This window comes from Lupinus angustifolius, chromosome LG04 (genome assembly GCF_001865875.1).
Source record: "Lupinus angustifolius cultivar Tanjil chromosome LG04, LupAngTanjil_v1.0, whole genome shotgun sequence".
Taxonomy (NCBI): domain Eukaryota; kingdom Viridiplantae; phylum Streptophyta; class Magnoliopsida; order Fabales; family Fabaceae; genus Lupinus; species Lupinus angustifolius.
In genome coordinates this window covers 22,671,078-22,693,894 of record NC_032012.1, presented here as the reverse complement: position 1 = coordinate 22,693,894, position 22,817 = coordinate 22,671,078, and the positions used below count along the sequence as shown (strand labels likewise).

At 34.7% G+C, this 22,817-nt stretch overlaps 2 protein-coding genes across 6 annotated transcripts; one reads left to right on the top strand and one right to left on the bottom strand.

Moving 5' to 3' along the window:
* Nucleotides 679-9,051, top strand: LOC109344729 (histidine kinase CKI1-like). Its single transcript, XM_019583482.1, has 6 exons — nucleotides 679-714; nucleotides 1,294-1,611; nucleotides 4,787-5,165; nucleotides 6,034-6,608; nucleotides 7,171-8,505; nucleotides 8,851-9,051. The coding sequence occupies exons 1-6, from the start codon at nucleotides 679-681 to the stop codon at nucleotides 9,049-9,051; spliced, it is 2,844 nt and encodes a 947-aa protein (XP_019439027.1).
* LOC109346282 (bromodomain and WD repeat-containing protein 1-like) lies at nucleotides 9,974-22,817 on the bottom strand. 5 transcript variants are annotated; one of them, XM_019585759.1, is made up of 25 exons: nucleotides 22,519-22,817; nucleotides 21,696-22,089; nucleotides 20,410-20,564; nucleotides 19,626-19,865; nucleotides 18,994-19,103; nucleotides 18,815-18,892; nucleotides 18,638-18,744; nucleotides 17,994-18,088; nucleotides 17,037-17,167; nucleotides 16,809-16,918; nucleotides 16,643-16,720; nucleotides 16,435-16,513; nucleotides 16,036-16,204; nucleotides 15,288-15,358; nucleotides 14,918-14,998; nucleotides 14,755-14,825; nucleotides 14,197-14,293; nucleotides 14,034-14,093; nucleotides 13,849-13,903; nucleotides 13,373-13,764; nucleotides 12,560-13,296; nucleotides 11,487-12,450; nucleotides 10,763-11,317; nucleotides 10,557-10,612; nucleotides 9,974-10,257 (listed from the first exon to the last, which is right to left on the bottom strand). In XM_019585759.1, the coding sequence occupies exons 2-25, from the start codon at nucleotides 22,055-22,057 to the stop codon at nucleotides 10,056-10,058; spliced, it is 5,055 nt and encodes a 1,684-aa protein (XP_019441304.1). In that variant the 5' UTR covers nucleotides 22,058-22,089; nucleotides 22,519-22,817; the 3' UTR covers nucleotides 9,974-10,055. The 5 variants fall into 5 exon arrangements, with proteins under 5 accessions (XP_019441304.1, XP_019441306.1, XP_019441305.1 ...); XM_019585761.1 differs by having other exon boundaries at nucleotides 20,413-20,564; XM_019585760.1 differs by lacking the exon at nucleotides 22,519-22,817 and having other exon boundaries at nucleotides 21,696-22,483.

Genomic DNA, 22,817 nt, shown 5'->3' with positions numbered 1-22,817 from the left:
GTAACTTTTTGAAATTGGACATCAATATAACCGATTTGGTAAAAAGATAACTTACTTTTCACATATGGCTCACATTCCTGATTTCAAAACTAAAGTTTTGATCAATTTAGAAAGATTTTTTTAAACTAGTATAGCCACATCAGATAATATAGTCCAACAATTTGAAACTATTTGGAATTTTCATTATTGCAAAAGGCAATCAAATCATAGTATCATTGCCCACATCATCCTCCACGATTTGGCTCGATTTAGAATACTAGTCCAGTTTAACTACCAAGTTTGTGATGGATTTGAGTTGAAACAATGTGCTGCTTTTCCAGTTTAAGAAATCAAGCAAAGGAGTATTTCCTCAAATGCCTTTGTATTAGATATAAAGTAATGCTAAACAGGATTTCATGTTTCCAATATGGATATAATATGAATCGAATATAAAATCTTCATGGGATATTTTCTGCTAATACTATGCTGTGTACCATAAAAGCATGCATAAAATAACAAAACAATGGTATAGATTTTTGGTTGCCAAAAAATTACCATTTACAACCTATAGTAGTTTCACCGTTATTTAGAATTCAGTACATGAAGTATTTATAAACATATATTTCATTTTATGGGATTTCTACATCAACTTAACAGGATAGGGTGATCACAACCATAATAATGAATCTCCATTTATCAATGGCCCTGCGACCTTCATCTTTCGTGATTCTGCAGGTATTCACTAGTTTGTGTAATTTTTTATTATATTTTTACATGTTTTATTAATATTGATGGTGTGGTAAATGATGAAAAGGCTCTCATATTCTGATTCCTAAGATTGTTTACAGTTCTTTTTTTCTACAATTTATTTTTGGAAAATAAAAAAAAACATGCATGTTGAAAATAAAATAGTTTCACATATGACATTGAGAATAAGTGGATAAAGTGAAGAACATTATATGAGTAGATACACTGTCATATACCCATGAATGAAAATCAAAATAAATGAATTCATGTAGAAACCATTTATGTGGTTACTTGCCACATTTCAAAACAGTTACCACTTTTTATGATGCCTGATTTTATCGGGCTATGTTAATGGTAACACTAAACTAACTAGATATTTGTCTATAAAAAAACTAGACATGTATGTCTTGAGCTTCGTTGATCTTATGTTGTCTATTATATCTGAACATTAGTTTTTGTAATCGAATATAAGTGTAAGTAAAGCCCTAGAAGGCTACATCTATGAATATCTGAATATTATTATTTTTTTCAACTGACATAAAATGCATGTGTTAAACTTTTTTGTAGGCATATGCTGCACTAGTAGTTCTTTTCTCATTGACGCTATGTTGGTTTGTCATGGTCACACGCATAAAATATGTGAATTTGACAAATGAAAATGTTGTTAATGACATTATTGGCCATCAAAACATAAGCTATCATATGGATACCAAAGATGGAAACCTTCTAGCACAAGGGATTAAGGTGGTTTCTAATGACACGATTTCTATTCAATCACTGAATCCAAATGGAAATCTGATAAACAATGATAGTAGTAGTGTCTCATGCAAGGGTGAAGCATGTTCTTCTAGTTTTAAAATTCGGGATATTGTGGGAAGAGACACGGTACGTTTTTATATTTGTGCATATTCTTTGAATCAATATGGAACTATTTTAAATGATTTCCAATAGTAATACCGTTATTATTAGAAAAAACGCTATTAAGTGATGTTCATATCTTCCCAGTCAATATTTTATGTTTTCTTAAAACAGAAAATTACAAACACATCAAAACTAAATGATAGGGTAAAGGTCCACCATCTACATGATGATGATAGTTATGGAAGGTGGCGTGTTCCAAGACTTAGAAAAGACATGGATATTCAAACTAGTTTTGACTATGATATATGCTTTCATGTTTCCTTCTTTATGAAAATATGCTGCACACGAATTTCTCAATTCTTGTTAATCAACTCAAAGATGTTCTAAATAACTTGTGCCAAATGTTACAACAAGTATGCATCTTATTAATGATCAAGTTGATTGCCTCCAGATAGTCCTCTCTAAGGTTACAACATGATGCCCTAATTACAAGCCAACTAAAGACCATATTTCATAGCAAGAAGCTCTTCCACGATGGGAAACTCAGTTTCAAACTTACCAGAAATCATGATAGTCATTTGCCATCATGATTGCAGATAACTCACCGCCTATTATTTATTACGAATTAAACATGTGTCATCTACATTAAATTTCACTCAATCAATCTTTGGATGACATTATTGGGTACTAGCCAAAGCTACATCAATCTATAATATCAGAGGAATACCAATCTCTGTAGTCTTGATTGACATTTTTAGCGACATAGGTGATGTCCCAGACAACAATAACAAAAAAATGTATTATTATGCCACCTCCGAGCCCATTAGAAACCTGCTAAGAAAAGTCTTCCATTTTGGGTTCTGACATTTCCAACTAATCCAAGATATGAAAGAATGAGAAACCCAAAAACTGTGTTCGTTGAAACCCAACCAACACCATAATAGCGTTGAGTTGTAGCAGTCCGTGAGAATATGGAGGATATCTTCGGTAACAATGTTACACCGAGAGCAAATATGTGAGGTTATCAAATGTCTCTTGAAACAGAGAGAATTTTTTGGCAAGAAATCATGAGCAGTGACCCAACAAAGAAATTTGAATTTTTATGAAACATGTAACATCCACTTCCAATTTCAGAGATTATGAGAAGTCATGTCCTTGTCATTGGTCCTAATCCACGAGTAACATGAGTTATCTGTGTAATATCTTGTTCCAGTGTCCTCCGAATCCAAAAATCCATACTATTCAAGGAGGACATAACTTGAATTGATTGAATGACGTCCTTCATATGAGTAGGAAGCATGGTGTAGATAAAACTAAAATCCTAGCAATCATCCTTCCAAAAGTCCTTTAGTTACAGTTGAGTGTTTGAAATATTAACATAGTCCACTAGACACGAAAGTTTGCCTATTCCAAACCAATTTTAACATTAGAAGGATTGGTTGTCATATCCTAAATGCAAATTGAACTAATCCTCAGAGCCACTATAGCTTTCACAATGCTCTTCCATAAAGGTGAAACAAGAGACTTAGTGGGTGCATACACCATACAAAAATATTTTCCCTAAAAACCTTGCATCAAAGCTTATGGCTCCCTTGAATCATATCCCAACTCAACTTACACATAAGATAGATATTTGTCAAACATGATTAACGAATCCCAATATCATTATCTTTTTTATTCTTGATTAGTACTTCCCATTTAACCAAGTTGAGACTCCAATTATTTGCATCACCATCCTATAGAAAGTTCATTGACATCCTATCACTATGCATAGTATAGATTAGTAAGAAAGTAATAACAACTTTAGCAAGACATAGCCCACTTGCTTTATTGATAAGGTTTGACTTCCATGTACTCATCCGTCTCTGAGTTTTTTCCATTAAAGACTTAAAAATGGATATGTGAACCCCCTAACTAAGCACATGAATTTTGACATCTATGGTTCACCTTCATCCCAAAGCCCTTACAGAAATCATCAAGTGTTAAAGTGAGCGATTTTTCCTTATTGTTGGTAGCTTTATAGAAGAGGAGGACATCATGTGCAAAAAAGTATGTGAGAGATTGGAGAACCACCTTTAGAGAGAGTAATATGTTTCCATATACCCGAATCCATTTTCTATTAGATAAGAAGTGATAACTTCTCCAAACACGGGACAAACAGAAAACGAGACATAAGATCCCTGTGACGGAGACCTCTAGAAGGGCTAAAAGACTCCAAGTGGAAACCATTCCAAAGCATAGACATGATGCTCGATGTCATGCAGCACATGACAAGTCTAACAATAAGAGTAGGAAACCCAAAGTCCATAAGGGTCTACTCTAGATACTCCCGATGGACTCTGGTATAAACTTTCTCCAAAACGGCCTTGAAAGCCATAACACCCTTCTTATATTTAGATTTATGAATGCAGTGCACAACCTCCTCAATTGGGATAACATTGTCTGACATTGCTCTCCCATGAATGAAGCTACATTGCAAGAGACCAATAAAGTTGTTCTAAACACAAACACTTTTGTTAACACATTATAAGCCACGTCACACATACTGATAGGTCTCAGTTCCTTCAAAGCAGTAGGGTGATTCACTTTTCGGATTAGCAGCATAAGTGCCTAGGATCAGGGAAATTTGATCTTCCCAAACAATGTGGAAGTACTTTCAATAAATTATTAGAATAGGGGTGCTATATATATTGTATTCATGATCAGGTCTGAATGGTAATAAAAGAGAGGTGTATGCTTTGCATGTAATTTTTTCCTTCCGTGAACCACCATGTAAGACTAATCCTGGTCGATTAAGTCAAGATCACTAGGCCATGATAGAGCTATTTTTACTAACATTTTACAATAATTCAAAGTTTCAAACTCAAAACGCTTCTTTAAGCTAGAAAATTGAATTCAAATAAAGATATAAAATTATAATCAAGTAAACTTCAATTAACTTGTCATTGACCATAGTAAAATCTTCATACTTTTACTGGTTGAATAAGATAAATTATTTCCTAGTGTGGGAAAATATTTTATTCTCTAATCTTATATGTATCATCATCATCATTTGCTACTCATTTTGAGCTAAAAATATGAAATAAATAACAAATGATGATGATGGACTACCTAATAACTTCTGATAGAAATGAACATCCCATCATTTTAACACTAGGATTGATAGTCTTCTTATCTTTATAATTTGGTTATGTTTCAGGAGTATGTTGTAGCTGTAACTCAAAATGGACCAGGCAGCATTTATCTCAATCATTTTAAGGAAAAGGGTTTTACACTATTGATTGCAATGATGGTCACAATATTTATTGCTATGTTAAGTTTCCTATACCTAAATGTTAGAGCCACAAGGAGAGAAATGCAATTATGTGCCTCACTTATAAAACAGATTGAAGCTACCAAACAAGCTGAAAGAAAGAATATGAATAAGAGTCTTGCTTTTGCTAGTGCCAGCCATGATGTTCGAACTTCTCTAGCAGGCCTTACAGGTTTGATAGAGATGTCATATGAGTTAGTTACCCCACATTCAGAATTGGAAGCCAATTTAAAACAAATGAACAATTGTATCCGAGATTTACTAGGTAACATGGCATTATCATTCATGTTAATCAAAATGTATCTTTTATATTATTTTCACGAGAATAAAGTATCTTCTCATATGTTGAAATAAGTTATCTTTTATGGTCACTAAAACTACAAATATTTGTAAAACTAAAAAATACTATGTCATAATTTTAATAGTTGTAGGAGACAACTTATCTACTTATGAAAAGATATTTTATTTTCTATTTTTGTATAATATGTTTCACATGCTTTTATACACATCACATTTATATTTGATTTTTGATTTTTTTTTCTATGTATATACTTTATCACGTAAATCTGACTCGAGTGCGGTCACTGATCCCAAAGTTTAAATAGCTAATATAAAAATAATATACATACATACGAGTAAAAATAATAAATGACTATCACGTGCAGTAAAAAATTCTCTATGTTATGTGAAGGTGTGATGTGTCTTCCGTATATCTTAAATATCCATCATCAATCCCTTCAAAAACTAAGTATTATTATTCTTAGGAGTCCTATGTAGAGCAACCTAACTTAATTTTGGAATATAGTTTATGCACATGTTAGTTTTAAGGTGGGATCTAAATGTCTGAGAGCCTAACTTTGTTTCTTCTGTGGATTGCCTAGTCCGACAGACATCTGTGAAGGGGGTGTTGGAAGCTCCACATTGCTTGCCTCGCCTACCTTGGTGCGATTTTTATACCTATTAGACAACTTCACTTGATGCTATTGATTTTGAGATGAAATTAATAAATTCTATATCTTGTGGTATTGATTTGTATCTTTCATATATATATATATATATGGTCCATTTATTTCATAATTTCAATTATCATAACAACACTATTAACTTATTTCTTTCTATACATATTTCTCTAGGACTGTTGAATTCTATACTTGACACAAGCAAAATTGAGGCAGGGAAAATGCATCTTGAGGAAGAAGATTTTGATCTTTCCCATCTACTGGAAGATGTAGTTGATTTATACCATCCACTGGGTATGAAGAAAGGTGTAGACATTGTATTGGACCCTTGTAATGGTTCTCTTATGAGATATTCACATGTGAAAGGTGATAGAGGAAAACTTAAACAGGTTTTGTGCAATTTATTAAGCAATGCTGTTAAATTTACTGATGAGGGGCACATAGCAGTTAGAGCATGGGTTAGGAAATCAAACATGCAGAACTCAATAATGGATACTAACAACTATAGCTTTATTAAACATGTTTCAAGTTTACTTTGTAAGAAAAACAAAGCACATTGTGACATAGAAGCAGCCATGAGTTCACTCCAACAAGAGAATTCAATAGATGTTACATTTGAAGTGGATGATACAGGAAAAGGAATTCCTAAAGAAAAGTACAAGTCTGTGTTTGAGAATTATGTCCAAGTCAAAGAAACTTCTCTTGGCCAAGGAGGAACTGGCTTGGGACTTGGGATTGTGCAGTCCTTGGTATGTACACTACTTAATTGTGACTTTTTATGTTAACATGTTTTTGCTATTGTTTTTTACGAATGAATGAAGATCACCTGTTCCACCTTGGTATCTCTAACTTTGTCTCGCCCGATAATATAGTGTCACATAATATTCTATTGAACAAGGATTACCTGTCTCGAAAAGTTTTTGTCCCCATGTCCCAAACCAATCATATTCCAACAAGTAACGTACAAAAGTTATTTTATGTTTTTATGATTATTCTTTTTAATTACATGACAATTTTTAATTGGATTGGGACACCTAAAATGGGACAAATGATCTCCATTCTATTTTGTTATGTTTTAGTAAGGGGATGGAAGGTCACATATGAATGGATATTTTTTGTGGCATTGGACAAGACAGGGTTGGGAACAATAAGTTGTAACAGGTGATCTCTGTCTGTTTTTTTACTGCATTTCCCTCTGCAGTATCCTTGCTAAAACAATAGACACTAAAATTTCAATCTAACCAATTAGATTTATCTACAAGCTCACTAGGCCACAAATTTCCTTGACTAAAATTTTATCATATTTTTTAGGTGCGTTTGATGCATGGAGACATTAGAATTGTGGACAAAGATGTAGGGGGAAAAGGAACTTGTTTCAGGTTCAATGTGGTCCTCACTGTATGTGGGACAATGAGGAATGGTAGCAGAAGGGAAAGTACTGAGTATGGATTAGGTGACAGAAACAATGCTCAAGGACTAAACATTGGAAGTAATAGTTCCGGTTCAAGCATTCGTAATTCCTTGGGTCCTGGTTTACGTATTTGCAGCTATCCTAGGCCACAGGCTTCCCATGTTGTTCTTTTGATAGTCGACAAAGAGCGGAAAAGGATTTCGCAAAGATTCATGGAGAGCTTAGGGATTAAAGTTAAGGTTGTGAATCAGTGGGAAAATTTGCTTGAAACTCTTGATAAGATTAAATATAAGGGTGACTATTCCTGCAACCAAAGTTCATCAGTGCCTTCAGATTTGAGTTTTAGGTCCACATCTCATACTCTTTTTCCAAGATCCATAGGAATTCATTTGACTTCAGTGAGTAGAACTGAGTCAATGCCTTCAGTTTTCAAGAAGACAGATATTATAGGAACTGCCCCATGTTTCATTCTGATTATCATTGATACAAATGCAGGACCATTTTCTGAACTTTGCAGCATGGTATCTAGCTTCAGAGAAGGCCTTCTTAACCCAAGTAAAGTTGTTTGGTTAAATAAGCCACTTTTGCATGGTAACAACTTTAAGACCCTTGACAAGGATTTACTTGATCCAAATGATATTGTTCTATCAAAACCTTTTCATGGTAGTCGTTTGACCCAAATTTTAGAGCTTCTTCCTGAGTATGGTGGTGCTTTGAAAAACGGTTTTAGTAGATCAAAAAGAGAAAACGCAATTGATCATACAGTTGGAAAGACTTGTACAGAGTCAAGCTTATCAAAACACAACTCCCTTTTGCATGATAAATCACAAGTGGAACTAAATACTAATGGAAGTTCATTTCAATGTACTGAACAAATTATGAAGGGAACTCAAGAAGAATCACTAGTTCATCAAGGAGAATCACTAGTTCATCAAGGAGAATCACTTGTTCATCAAGGAGAATCACTTGTTCATCAAGGAGAATCACCAGTTCATCAAGGAGAAACAGAAGAATGTGAAGGGTCAAGCCATAACAAACCCTTGAGTGGTAAGAAAGTTTTGGTTGTTGAGGACAATGCCTTGTTACGCAAGCTAGCTTTGGCTACTTTGGTTCCACTTGGTGCAACTATTGAGCAATGTGAGAATGGTGAAGAAGCTGTGAATTTAGTTAAGGAAGGTCTTTCTAGGAAGGATTTTCCTAATCTTCCTTATGATTACATCTTAATGGATTGTGAGGTAATGAACTATGCACTACGTTTTCAACTTTCATTTTATTTTCTTGTGTTGCCGTATGAATAGGTTCTATTCTTCACCCTGCATGACTTTTGGCTTGAGATTTATACTTCCCTTACAAAGGTTTCAGAATCCTCGTATAAGTGTATTTCATGGTTCTAAAGTCTTTCCATTTCTTTTATTATCCTCCAAAATTCAACTCGTAAACAGACCATAGGCAACTACACTGAAAACAAATGCATGCACAAATAGTTTGGTTTTTGTAACAAATGCTTGAGTTAGGAACAGCAATCCCTTTATGATAAATTGATTATTTTTTGAAATTGGTTAATATAATTGATTCAACAGATGCCAGTAATGAATGGGTTTGAGGCAACAAGACAAATAAGGGAGATGGAGAAGCCCTATGGTATTCGGATTCCTATCATTGCATTAACTGCTCATACGGATAACATAGTCACAGAGGATGCAATGGACTTTCATTTAGTGAAGCCCATTAAACGAGAACGTGTACTTGAAGCCATCAGACATGTACACGCTAGAAATTGAAAGTGTATGAGTTTGATACACTGTCACTACATAATTCATAAATCATATTTGACTCTTGAAAAAAAGTAGTTCAAATGAATGATAAATGATACAATGATTACATATAAATCTGTACACTATCAATGTATAGATATTATAATAAGTTTTTTTTTTTTTTGGGTATTTCCTTTGTATATGATCTGTGCAAAAGCAAATTTTGGGGCTATAGTTCTGAAGTACTCTAATAATATCACAGTGTATGTGTTCATTATATTATGTGGCCTACAGGGCCTTATAAATTGTAAAAAGTATGAGCTACAATTAAGTCTTAATCTTTTAAATGAATCAGCTAATGAAATTATAATGCTCTATAATAAATCATGTTTATTAAAAAATTAGGAAATTGTTATACTTAAAGCTTGAAAGGTTACACTTCTTTATTGAAAATTGAGTGCTTATCCTGTGGAAGATTTAACGGCATGTTCGCATCACTAAATTCAAAAGTATGAGAAATTTAGCATCAGTAAGAGAAAAGTTGGAAAAATCTGAGGGATTTGCAACAAAATATTTTTAGTTTTTTCCTATTATTATTTGGAAATTGAGACAATAAGTAGTCAAATGATGCTACAAATGCTCATAGCATTCTAATAACATTCTATTGTAACATGATAAGAAAAATCATTCTATCTCATCACTTTTATCTTGTTCACCAAAAAAAGCCCTTAGATGCTACAATGTTCATAGCATTCTAATAGCAAATGCCTGAACATTAAACTCGAGTTAGTGGTGGCCTAGTCAAAACCACAAACAATACCATAAAGCCCTCTACCATTGTGGTGATAATCAGCATGTGAAATGATGAGTGGCCAAATGTGTGAACTAAAATTTACCAATTACCACCACATATGGCCTTCTCCATTCTATAAAATCATAGCTTAGCTACGAACAAATTCACCAAAATTGGATCAAGGAATGAAAAACAATCTTAGAACTTAGAAGAAACCTAAAAATCTGTATCAAGTTTTTTATAACCTATCAAGTTTCCTTCTAAACCAATCTGACATTCGCCTGACCATGGTTGAGTGCTGAGTATTTTTTGACATTGTAAAGTACTCCTCAGCACTTGATAGCATTACCTTTATATCATGCTTAACAGCTTCCACTCTCCGATAGTAGTTATTCTTCAATCTTGTTTGAATCAATTCAGGATAGAACTGTACGGGAAACCTGTGATGCATACCAAACATGCCATTATTTAAAAGCTTGAAACTTGACTCGTAACTTTTGTTAGAATATATGAAAGTATATCAAAATATCTTAAATTATCTTAAATCATATATTTCGTGGCGCCGCTTTTTGTAATTTCTAAGGTTAAAATAGAGTACTAGTAATAAGGCTCTATGCAGATTGGTAAGTTATTTCAAGGCTCTAAAATTGCCAAAAATCACAGGCAGATCTGTCCTTTGTTTTTTAGACAGAAATTTCAATATAGTTGGTCCTGTTAAGCTGCAAACTTGTTTTAGTACCTGTTTGAAAACTCCGACTTCTCAGATAGTTGGTCCAGTGCCTGGATATCATAGCCCTAAAATAGTTGGAGGAAAGAATACGGTTAATATTCCCGTCAACTTTGAACTATAACATGTCAAAAGTTAGAACATTTGCATTTATAAACAAGCCTAATTTAGTGAAAGATATAGTGGGTTATAAGGAATAAAGCTTCATGTGTACCCACCCTGTGGCCTATTTTAGTGAAATAAGACAGCAGAGTATCTCTAATCCCAGGATCAATGCGGGGGTGCTCCCATTGAATCTCAGGATCATATAGTTCCCATGGACTGTGCAGATGAGTTTCTGTCAGATCAGTCCTATACTGGATTTGATACCTTTCCCAAGGACTGTCAGGAAAATCATGAGATTTGGGCTGCACTGCGGTAATTTGACCATCCCACCAATTTCCACTTTTCCCGTCTTCATTTCTCCACCAGACTAAGCATTTATCTCTTAAAGACCAATTTCTGTTTATAGCAGTATCATACCATGTTTTCTCAACAATGAAATCAGCAAAGTTAATCAATTCAAGCAAAGTTAATTTGAAAGTTTTGCCATGGACATGTGAAGAAGGATCTACACATCTAAGTATGAGTTTACAACAGCTATCCCCAGAACCTGGGAGCACTGCATACTCGAGCTCTTCAACCTTGCAAATTTCAGAAGCACTTAGTCCTTTAAATAATTTCCATGGACCTGATTCTTTCAGCATAAATGACTCTATGTACTCTTGATGGCCCTGCCAATCAAATATGATCAAGAATAAGAATCGGTTAACAGATTATAGAACCAATCAAAAAGATAAGTTGTGAAACAAAGCAGAAAAACATACATTCCAAAACAAAGTATAAAGTGGTATGGGTTGTAGGTTTAAAAAATATTCACAAATTCATAACCACATAAATTACCTGTCTCATGTATACTACTTCATCACCAAGTTGAGGAATAAAACGGTAACCCTCCTCCTGCTCTGACAACATTAACCATGACAACTTTTTTTCTTTGAGATTTGACATCCGAGTTAAAATACCAGGGTCATTAGCAATATATTCATCACGCCAGTTTCTGGAAGCCCTTTTTCTTTGATGAAGATGATTGGGCACATTAATCGAAGAACCTTCCAGACTAGATGTACCATGGGAATCTTGGCCCCGTCGAACCTTAATTCTTAGGTTCAATGCATTTGGCTCCTCGGAAGTTGTCTCCATCCTCATCGATTGTGTTCGACGTCTTGGATCACTTACAACATCAGATGGACCAATTCCAAAACCATGTTGATTGCTGAAAATTGAAGTATTTTCTTCCAGATCACAACCAGAACCATCTGGCCTGACTTTACCTTTAAGTGACTTGTTCCATTCCTTGGTGTGATCATAACTTTTCCTGCCTGAATATGAATGCAGTAACTTCGGAGAACTTAATTTTATGTCATGCTCAGCTTCTTCTGGCACTTCCACAACTAGGTTAGGCCCCGCAAAAGAAGAATTTCCTGAGATTAAGTCGCCTCTAGCACCTGTTGAATAAGCCTGAGAACTAAAAAAATTCAGTTTACAAGGACCTTCAATGTCTGTTAAGGGCTGTTTCTTTTTAATAACTATCTTTCTTGCTTTCATTGGAGCTTTCATTTTGAGATCTCGAGAGTGGCTTGAGTAAACTACATCATTGTTTTCCACCAAGTCCTCTGTGCATTTGTTAGATCCAGGCTGGCCTTTACCACCATCATTCAACTCATAACCAGACATCAAGGATCCATCATGATCACCAAGCAATGAAGTTTCAGCTGATGAAACCTTAAGTGTGTTATCAATGTCAGCTGGCTCAGTGTCAATCATGCGGCAGACAGTGTCAAACTTTCTGGATATATGATCAGTCCTGCAAACATGGTTGAAAAAAATATTTGATTCGAACTGGAAGATAATTAGAAAATAAAGAAAAGGTAGTATCATAAGCATTTTTTTACATTTATCTCAGCTTTACATACCTATCGGCATTGTGTTCATGATGGCCATTAAATTCAGTTTCAATCTGAAAACCATCCCCAGGTCCTGAAAGTTGATTCTTCTGTCTGCATGTGTTCCCCTCAACTCTTATAGATGTGTCCCAATGGTCACTTTCAGCTTGTGATTTATGAGTGTGTTCATCTGTGTTGTGGCTTTGGGGAAGTTTGGCATTGGTCACCCCCGCAGAAGTTTCTTGATCACTCTTATGGGATCTTGAAGACTGACATGCCATATTTGCATGTGTCTCACATGCCAGTCTCGTGTCCCTTAAGGACACGTTCTTCTTGGAATCACGGAGATATAACTTAAGAACTAGTCTCTGTTTAGTTTCAACCTTTACCTGAGACTCACAATGTGTAGGAGGCTTAGCTACATTGGCAAATTCTTCCAAAAATGGTTCTTTAAGTTCATCATGCTTATTAGGCGTTTTCCTCTCAGGTTCATTAAGAAAGTCTGAATCTTTCAAACCATCTGATGATTCATTTTCAGAAATACCATCTTCCTTATCTGTATCACTAATTTGAGAGAACATATTACGAGCATTGCGAGCAGCAATTCTCTGGGGTCTCAATGTCTTAGCATTGGAAGGTTTCCTTTTCGATGGTTTTGAGATGCCTTTGGATTTCTTCTTAGCTCTGTTACTTCCAGAAGGATTACCATCACACTCTTTCAAATTCCTTTTCCTGACACGCCTTGCAGAAGAAGTCGTTGCCTCGCTCTGAGAAACATTAAGGGTTAGATGGTAAGTTGAAATTAAAGATTGATCCAATAAAGATGATAAGGACACCACTTACTTCAACATTTTGTTTTTTCCTTCTTGATCTATGAAGGACATCCCTACTATTAGAGTCATCTTCACTGCATCCTGAATCACTAGAAGAGATTGCACTAGCACTCCCTTGCTCACCTGCACTGGAACTATCCTCATTCACATTGTATTCAGAGTCATTATCATCACTTGCGACAATGTCATATTCTGGCTCCCAGAACATGGCATCTATGAAATCTAGTTGTGGCTCAAGCATTCCTTCCAAATCTGACAAAGGTAATACCGGGTAGTCCTGACCAACACTAAAATCTGGACCAACAGCATAATTTATCACTGAAGGACGCCATTCAATGCCGAGAGCACCAAGCCGACGCTGCTGAAATTGACTCTGATAAGGTTCTGGATATGGCAGCATACCTGATAATGAAATGATCTATGGTAAGAGAAATTCGTACACAAATAAGACAGCAAGAATTTCACAATATAAGAGCCACAACATACTAGAATCACAAAGAGGATCATTCATATTTCTTCGGTGTGGTGGAAGTTGAGTCTCCTGCATCAGGTGACATAGGTTAGCAAACGTATCAATTTTTTAATAGCTAACAAATATATATTAGATTTAATAATTCTATTATATGAAGGTAAAATCAACAAGGTAAACTGGCATAATGATTACTCTCAACCTGATCAAGAACATTTCCTTCACTATCCTGAATAAGGGGTCGATAGTCTCCAAGAAAAAACTGCCAGAAAATCAAAGGACAACAATATAATTAAACTTTTTTTGTTAGGCAGCTGATATAGATAATAAAATGTAGGGGAATTCATATTGATAAATTTGACCACCTGATCATATTTTGCATCCTTTTGGGACTCGCCTTCACCTGTATTTAAAAAATATATTTGGCCAACATCATCTGAAAGCACAATTGATGTTCCATCCCTATAACCAACACGACATATTAATAGATTATTATATTTACACACCATCCCTCTAGGACAAGTGATCCAGAGTTTGATCCTCACTACCCATTATATTAATAAAAAAGTTGAATTTCAGCATAATGTGAAGTGGAACAATGCACTGTCCACACTTCTTGCCCGAAGGGCTCTGGCTTGAAGGAGCATATTAAATAACAAAAAGTGTTTACAAGCCTTAACCTACCAGTTTAAGCATATCTGTTTTACATGGACATCATTGCCAAAGACTAGTTCTAATAAGTGAGCAAAAGTACACAATTTGAAAGATCAACATTGAGTGTTACCAAAGTAAGCAAAGTCTCAAAGAGGGAAAAATTGTAGATGTTACAATGAGAAATATAAAATACATAATAATAAGCAAGCAAAACAGTTCAAACTAAAAGAAAATCCAGTAATAACAACTATTCCTCCATAGAAACTTACGGAGAAAACTTCCCATCAATCAACTTAAAACGTCCAATTTCATACGTCCGAATAGGTACGCCCTCCCATATCTTGAAAAAGAATACACCAGAGAAACATGAATTAAATTATATTTTAAGAAGTACATGCTGGTATTAAGAAACCAAATGAAAAAAAAGCTTACATCCCATACAATGGTCCGTCCATCATACCCAGCACTCATAGCTATTCGAGGATTGAAAGGATGAACATCCAAAACATAAGACTGTCAACCATTGAAAACTCAACATTTTGGTCATGGATGAACTAGAAATCAAATTAAGATATAAACTATGAAAAAGAATTAAAATGAAACTTGTGCTACAAACACCCTATCAGAAAAGTATGACCAACCATGTTTCAATTTTATGAAGTTACATTTTCAGAATCTTTTGACCTTTTTTTATTAATGAAGAGCAAATTAGCACTACATATGAAATTAAAATAAAAACACATAAAAGAGGGAGACCATAAGGAAAGGAGCGCAAAGGGAAAGGGAGACTAAGAGGGTTTACAGATGCAGTATGACCAGTCAAAGAGTGCACTAAGCTTCCATCAACTGCATTCCAAACACATATTCTGCAATCTTCAAGATGACAAAGACAAGTATTCAGTTTAAGCTATGGAATAACTTAAAAACTGATTATTTATGGAAGAAAGGGAGGAGATCACAAAGTTGTGAATGCACACCTAGTCAAATGAATAAATATGCATCATCATAACAATGATCAGAAGAATATAAAGTTGATGTAATACCTACTGTATTTTCTACTTCATATGGGAATACAACGTCAATTGCATATCATAAGCATGCACCCATGTTGAGGCAATAAAATACATTGTATGCAACTAACAGCAGCAATCAGTAGTACGAAGTTAGTAGAACATATAAATATTCACACACATCTTTAAACAACATATCAGACAAATTCGGCCCTTTGCATAATAATTCAATATTATGTCTTTCCAGTAAGTTATCAAAGGAAAGGGATGGTAATTAACACCACTAGAAAATCTTCAACAAAATGAGTGAATTACTACAAGATAGATGCTCAAAGGATAAGGAACATATAATGTGGATAAACAGGAGAGAATCAAATTGTAAGAATCCGAATATATAAGTACATCTATGTACCACCTTGACTGATATCGATAAAGGTTCCATCATTTTAATATGTAAATATACCAAAACAAAAATAATATGTTACTTAAAAGTGTAAACTTCCTTAACCCATTAGCTCCTACTTTTAGCTAGTACATTACCCATGATAGCTGCAAGTACAAAGCGATTGTCCAGACTCCAAACAATCATGTTGACACCACGGGGAGTACGTAGAAATCTCTGCCTTGGACCCCCTCTCGGAGGCTGAGGAGGCAAAGGTGGTGGTGGCATCTTTAGATGATATGCACGAGTCCAGTGTAAAGCTTTTCCCTGAAAAACTAACAGGGAACTACGTGATTTCTGGATAGTAAAATGGAGTAAAATATTTCTGAAAAAGTTATGAAAAACTAACAGGGAACTAGGTGGTTTCTGAAAAACTAACAGGGAACTAGGTGGTGGTACAGAAAAAGTTATGAAACTTGACCACAAAGATGACCAAAATATTTCTGGATAGTAAAATGGAGTAAAAGGTCTTCATGAACAAACAGAAAATAGCTCACATGGGATCTACGAGATTTAGGAACCCATATAATTGCACTTCCATCACGAGAGCAGGTAACTATGTTATCATGACTAAACCTGAAAATATAAAAAGAAAAGAAAATTGGCTTGCAAACATATTTAGCATGACAATGGTACAGGTTATATCGAACACTGTACAAGGTTAGTAAAAAACACAAGAAAATACGCATCGAGTCATTTACCAACCAGGAATTTCGGAACTTCATGGTATTTTCTTCTTTCCAAGAGTCGGACGTCAAAAATTTTGAAGCCACAGAGCAGCCACTGCATATGGAGGTACCAGAGACAATAAGAATATTCATAAAATAAAAAAGAAAACAACTAAATGTAGATCTAAGAAGGAGAGCCCAACCTAAACTGTACATGATTGACATCATTCTCATGACCAGTTAATAAATCGATCTCATGTACAGGTTGTTCGGACTCATCACAGTTGGGCTTAAAATTAAAAACACTCCACACCTGCAGATATCAGTAATTTTCTAAACCAATCTAAAAGGATGCAATATTTAAAAAAGTAGCCTCCAAATGTATTGATGAAAGAGAAAGGAAATTTCTGAAGAGTCATATATAAGCATACCCTGGCAAAAGTGTCAGAGCTTCCCGTAACAAAAGCAGTTCCAGTTGCATTATATGCACAACAAAGTATCCGACAGCTTTGTTGACCATTACTTGAGGAAGGTTGATTAGCTGGTGGAGCATCGTTTTTCCCTAAAAAATTAAGCAATTCCTCAAACAATCCTACAATAATTAAGAACAACCTAGAAACAAAAAATCAATTATGGCAGTCAATAGATCAGACTGCTGATCTGAAAGGCACTTGAAGTGAGAAACGAACAATTTGTATGTCCAAACTGCAAACTTACATTCACAGTGGCAGAGATATGCTAAAAAAATACCATTGTTTGACTCCGGGGAGGGGGGGGCAGGTTCAAGAAACCATATTAAAAAAAAAGTAGATTTTGAAAATTTTGAGGAGTCTGGCAGGCTGCCTCAGTTAATTCAGGACAGAGAACACAATCAAGTTCAGATTTTGATTTAAACCAGATATGGTAATTCCATTCATAGTTCCAAAATGAGATATTCATTTAGAATAACAAATATTTTACTATAAATGGTTTTGTACTGGATTTAGATTATTTTATGGGAAAAAATTTATTAGATGAGAAGAATACAAAAAGAAGAGGATAAGGAATCCTCACCCAAAAAAATTTGAGATTAATTCATGCAACAAAGTCATGTCAATCTCTTTGCACGTCTAACAAAGAAACTCCACTAAGAGACCATGTGCAGAGCACCAAAGAGGCCAAATGAGTAACCCTATTCATATGAAGACTAGGATAGAAAAAGTCCTTCAAAATTCTACTATTTTCTAGCCTTAGACACCGAAGAACAGCACAATCCTTGAAAACCTAAGTCATTGATAAAATGTAACTGATCCAACTCCAAAACCAAACATATCGCAGCACCATATTCAATTTAGTATGGTAATAGAGCAAAACTCAGGCATTGACAGAACAAGAAGCAATGATCTGACCAGTTGTAGCCACCGGAGGTTTAGGCAGGTATATTCGTGGATTGCGTTGTGAATATCTTGCATCCCATAATCTACAAGTTCCATCATCTGATGACCTACGCATCTCATAACAGTCAAGTAAGAAAATAAGAATTCCTGTTATTGATTATCTTGAACACTAGAAAGGAGATGAAGTAAGAAATAATTATTCCTTTGGTACAGAGAACACAATTAAGTGATTTGGAATTTTGGATATGCTTAAAAAAATTAAAATACAAGTTACTACACTGTATATGGAAGTAGGAAGATGCCAACCTTGCTATGGATCAATTAAAATAATTAATAGAATATGTTAAGTAAATTACTCTCACCTCTCTTCGTTATGAAGGGTATATATATATAATAATAGGACATTTTGTATGTGATTTTTTTGTTCTAAACATACCTCGTATGAAAATGAGCTACAACTCTCCTTTGAAGGATAACAGATTTGCAGACTTAGGGGTTAATCAATGGTAAAAAATTAAAATTGTTCATGAAAAACAAAAGAAATACCCTTAAAGCATTTATTGACAAAGCAACAAGATTTGAGATACAGAGCAACAAGATTTGAGATACAGAGCAACAACATGGAGAGATAACTCTTTAAGTTAAAATAGACTTACGATAGCAGCTGGTATACAGCACTGGGTTTGGGACTAAATCTAATAGTATTAACAGCTCCAGTATGTCCCCGCAAAACTGATATTTGCATCCCATCTGGTAAGCGCCACTGTGCATTGCAAAAATTTAGTATCCAATGAATATAGAGCAGAACATAAAAATTAAAGCATGTTACTTACAACTCGAATGACAAAATCATTTGACGAAGATGCCACCAAAGCATTGTTTGAGCTTACAGCCAAATCAGTAATATCACCCTTCAATTCATAATTTCATATAATGACAAGAGAGGATTAAATAATATACAAGGAAAACAAACTTATCAAAATTACATCAATAAATCATACTCGTGACTCACTTTGTGTCCACGGCAACTAGCTAAACAAAGTGCTGTTTCCATAGACCAAATTTTGACAAGCCGATCATCTGAACCACTAATTACATATCTCCCTGATTGATCAAATATGGCTGCAAGATGAAATCATTTTTTAAAAAATTTATCAGTTGAGTTCAATTGTGATAGAAACTGGTATTCTATTGCTTAGAATCAGGGAAAATCTTCCCAATATTACAAGTGATGTTGCAGAACATTGAGGGTCTGCACCACCCAATGCCCAAAAGCCCCAATTCTCTCTACAAATGACTGGCTAGCTCTCTTTCTCAACCCCTCTTCTTATTTATAGGTAACATGCCTTATTTCTCTAACTAACTAACTAATTCTAACATATTTCTAAATAACTAAATAGGGTTACCTAACAAACCTATACGACTCCAAGTGCTACTTATTATCAAATCAGTGTTTAATTTCAAAAGGAAACTCCAAGGGAAAGTAGCACTTATCATGAAAACGCATTGAATAAACTTACGCCATTGTCATGAGACACATGTCTAATTAATGACATTCATTAGAAAAATGAACAAGACCTTATAAAATGGCATGCCCAAAATGTCACCATTTTAATAGCGAGTTTAGCAGAAGGTATGCCATACCACAATAGACTTCCACACGGTGTCCCCTTAGCTTTTTAATATTTTGCATCCTTTGCACCATAGTTGATGGTTTGGCAATAGCATAGCATGCAGAACGAATACATGGAGCACGATGATGCTTTGTAAAACCACCTCCAATTTCTCTTAAGCTTAGCCCCTGAACCTGATTGGCCCGCATGTGTGGCCAACGCAGGTAAACTGGAGGGGACTTGCCTTGCTTGTCTGATGTTTTCCTATCAGCTGTACAAACACAGATTAAAATAAAGTTAACAGATATTGAATGTCTTATTTCATTCTTCCACACATATATATTGATATGTATCCTGTGGTTTTATGATGGGGACAGAGCCAACTATAGCAATTACCATTGATATTTAAATGCAAATTTGCCAATAGAAGCTTCAGACTACACTTTGAAAAAGGGAAGATATGGAAGAAATTCCAAGCCAGGGATAACTATTAGATAGAGCACTTAAATATCTAGAAAATTGTACCTTTCCCCTTTTCATACATGATCATTACTATGATATAAAATGATTATATTATCATGCCCTAGAACATCTTATCCATTTTCCCAAAACAGAAACTGAAGCGGGGTTTGAGATACCCATCCCAAACTTAGTAAGTTACTGCTGCCCTAACATATTAATGCATCCCTCTTTTTTGGTGATATTTATTAATATGTGCCTTTAAGAATATTCCACAGGAAAGGAAAATAAAATCATAACAATTGATTAAATTGAATGATCGAAAAGAAAGCAGATTACTACAGCATAGCACATACTACCCAGAAGTGAAAAGGAACCATATCCAAGTAAAGTAGGAACATCAGCTGCATTAGGGCTACTTTCTCCAAGTTTTCCATGCAAAGGATGGACAGTACTCAGCATCAATTGCTTCAGAAGCTTTATCAAGTGATCCTTAGCTATGTGAGGATACCTTGTGGTTACACAAAATGACCAGTAATTAATTCCCATACAAGAAATGTTAAGAAGCAACCCTTACTAACGTTGGAGTCAAATTTTTCAAACCAAATAATTATTAGGCTTAAAATATGAAGCAAGCCCAACTTCCAAGTAATATCTAATTGGATGTGCCTCTAATAATAACAATCACACTCTACAGTTATAAGTTTATTTTCTTTTTATAAAGAATTTAAAAACTAAAATCATTTGTAATACAAAACTCCAAATAAGAACCTCTTGGGCATACAGGCATTCGACTACAGCTACCATCTTTTAAATGTTAGTCGCCTATGATATACACTTGGGGTCCTTTTGTGAGTCGGATTTTGGAGGGTAAGAGAAGGCTTCAAGGTCATCTCGTAATTGTATTTCATGGCTCTCAAACATTCTCTTTCCTTTCCTTCACCTCCAAAATCCAACTCGTAAACCCTTAAAGTTCAAGTACAAGTACGTTCATACTCTATCTGATCGAGAGTGCCAGTCAACCACTTGGAGATAACTGTACTACAATTTAAAAAGCACCAAATATTGTCTGCATGTTGAAACACAACACTTTGACCCACAAAAACATATAACTAAATAAAAGGTAACTATATGTTTATAAAACTATCTAAAGTAATTGCAATTTGCTAATATGCTTTGAACACAAGAAAGCAGTCAAGTTGTGAAGGATCTACAAGCGTATAATTTTCAAGTGATCTTAATCTTTGGAGCAAACTATGGTCACCAAAAATATTAAGTCGGTGAAAAATTTAAAGACGCCAGATCTCTATGAAACAGCCTGCGTAATGAGAAAAATGAAAAGGAAAAAGGAGTTCAAGATGATTTAATACATATTTCTGCTGGGATTTATCAAAAATAGTTACGTGCTAAATAGTAAATACCTGTTTTTTTAGAAGTAAAGTATAGTCAAATTTAACACCAAATTGTTTGCAATACTGTGTCCTCATTTTTTTTTAAATATAATTTTTAAAAGCTATGTCTACAACTCTAACCTTATTAACAGTAATCCAATAACAATAAAACTCCAAATATCCATCTCCTTTTTGTTCCTAGATAATTTGTATATAAACAAATCAGAAGGCATATGCATAGAGCAAAATACCTGTCCATTAATTTTCTGTAATCTAAAGGTAAAGAGATGCCATCATTGTCATCAGCATCCTCCTCACTGGGCACACCACTTCTTGAAAACCAAGCATGATATCTCCTAGGCAGAAGCTGATGCTCTAAAAGTTCATTCCGGAACTGTGCAAAAGTCTTCTGGCATGGCCCGGCAGACAAAAAGTGCATAATCAAAAAGTAAACTTCTTTAATGTCTAGATCCACATCTGTCTGAACAGTATGGCCAACCGATCTCATATCCTTGGGGGACCGAGCCATCTCATCGACCTGAATTGGAACACTCATCGGTGCAACACTCAATGAAGATGCACTACCAGAAGTTTTAGACTTCCGCAAATCCATGTCTCGGAAACAGCTTACAACAAAAGAACAAACTACAGCACATAAAAGAACTGATTATGCTACAAACTTTACAGAAATTCCTAAATTTCCAAGTACATCTTACATCATATGGTGCATCACATCATACAGCATAACTAAACAAATAGATAGATACATAGATAATATCCATTTTCAATCTGAATTGCATTAAATTCAAAATAAATTATCTTGTTTTTCTGTCCCTGCATGCATGGGCATGAAGAGATTAATGGATTGTCACTAAACCAAAGTGGGGTTAGGTTAGTCCCAATTTGAACAATTACCACAAACAAGCACTTCCTACAACAACAAAAAAACAGAGAAATCAAACTAGAAAAAATGCAGTAAAACCATTATACTTTCAAGTTTTTTTAGAGCAATCAACAAAAGCAAAGTGAAACAGTTCAATTCAAACAATAAATTGAATATTGGAGGGGGGCAACCTTTCAAATGGTTGAAACTGAAGATGCAGCAGGAGTAACTATAGAGATAAATTCAAGTACTTGAAAATTGTCAGCACCAAAGTCCATTAATATAGCCACATGAAAATTGAAGGGAATAACCTTCTGAATCCTAATCAGATTAGAATACAATGAACAAAAATTGAAGCTTAGGGTTCAAAGGAAAAGAATCCAATTCAAAGATAAACTTTCCTAAACAGAAAATCTGAGAAATGCATAAAATTAAATGGATTTGAATATCTTACCTTTTCATGTCAGGAATTTTTTTTATTTTAATTTTT

Excerpts from the sequence above, each read along its gene's own strand:
- LOC109344729 (XM_019583482.1), top strand. The coding sequence starts at position 679 with ATGGCCCTGCGACCTTCATCTTTCGTGATTCTGCAG. Across the intron at positions 715-1,293 it reads CATCTTTCGTGATTCTGCAG|GCATATGCTGCACTAGTAGT; the intron begins GTATTCACTAGT and ends ACTTTTTTGTAG. Across the intron at positions 8,506-8,850 it reads ACATCTTAATGGATTGTGAG|ATGCCAGTAATGAATGGGTT; the intron begins GTAATGAACTAT and ends TTGATTCAACAG.
- LOC109346282 (XM_019585759.1), bottom strand. The coding sequence starts at position 22,057 with ATGGATTTGCGGAAGTCTAAAACTTCTGGTAGTGCATCTTCATTGAGT. Across the intron at positions 19,104-19,625 it reads CCGTGTGGAAGTCTATTGTG|CCATATTTGATCAATCAGGG; the intron begins GTATGGCATACC and ends TTCATCTTGCAG. Across the intron at positions 14,094-14,196 it reads AGGATGCAAAATATGATCAG|TTTTTTCTTGGAGACTATCG; the intron begins GTGGTCAAATTT and ends ATTTTCTGGCAG.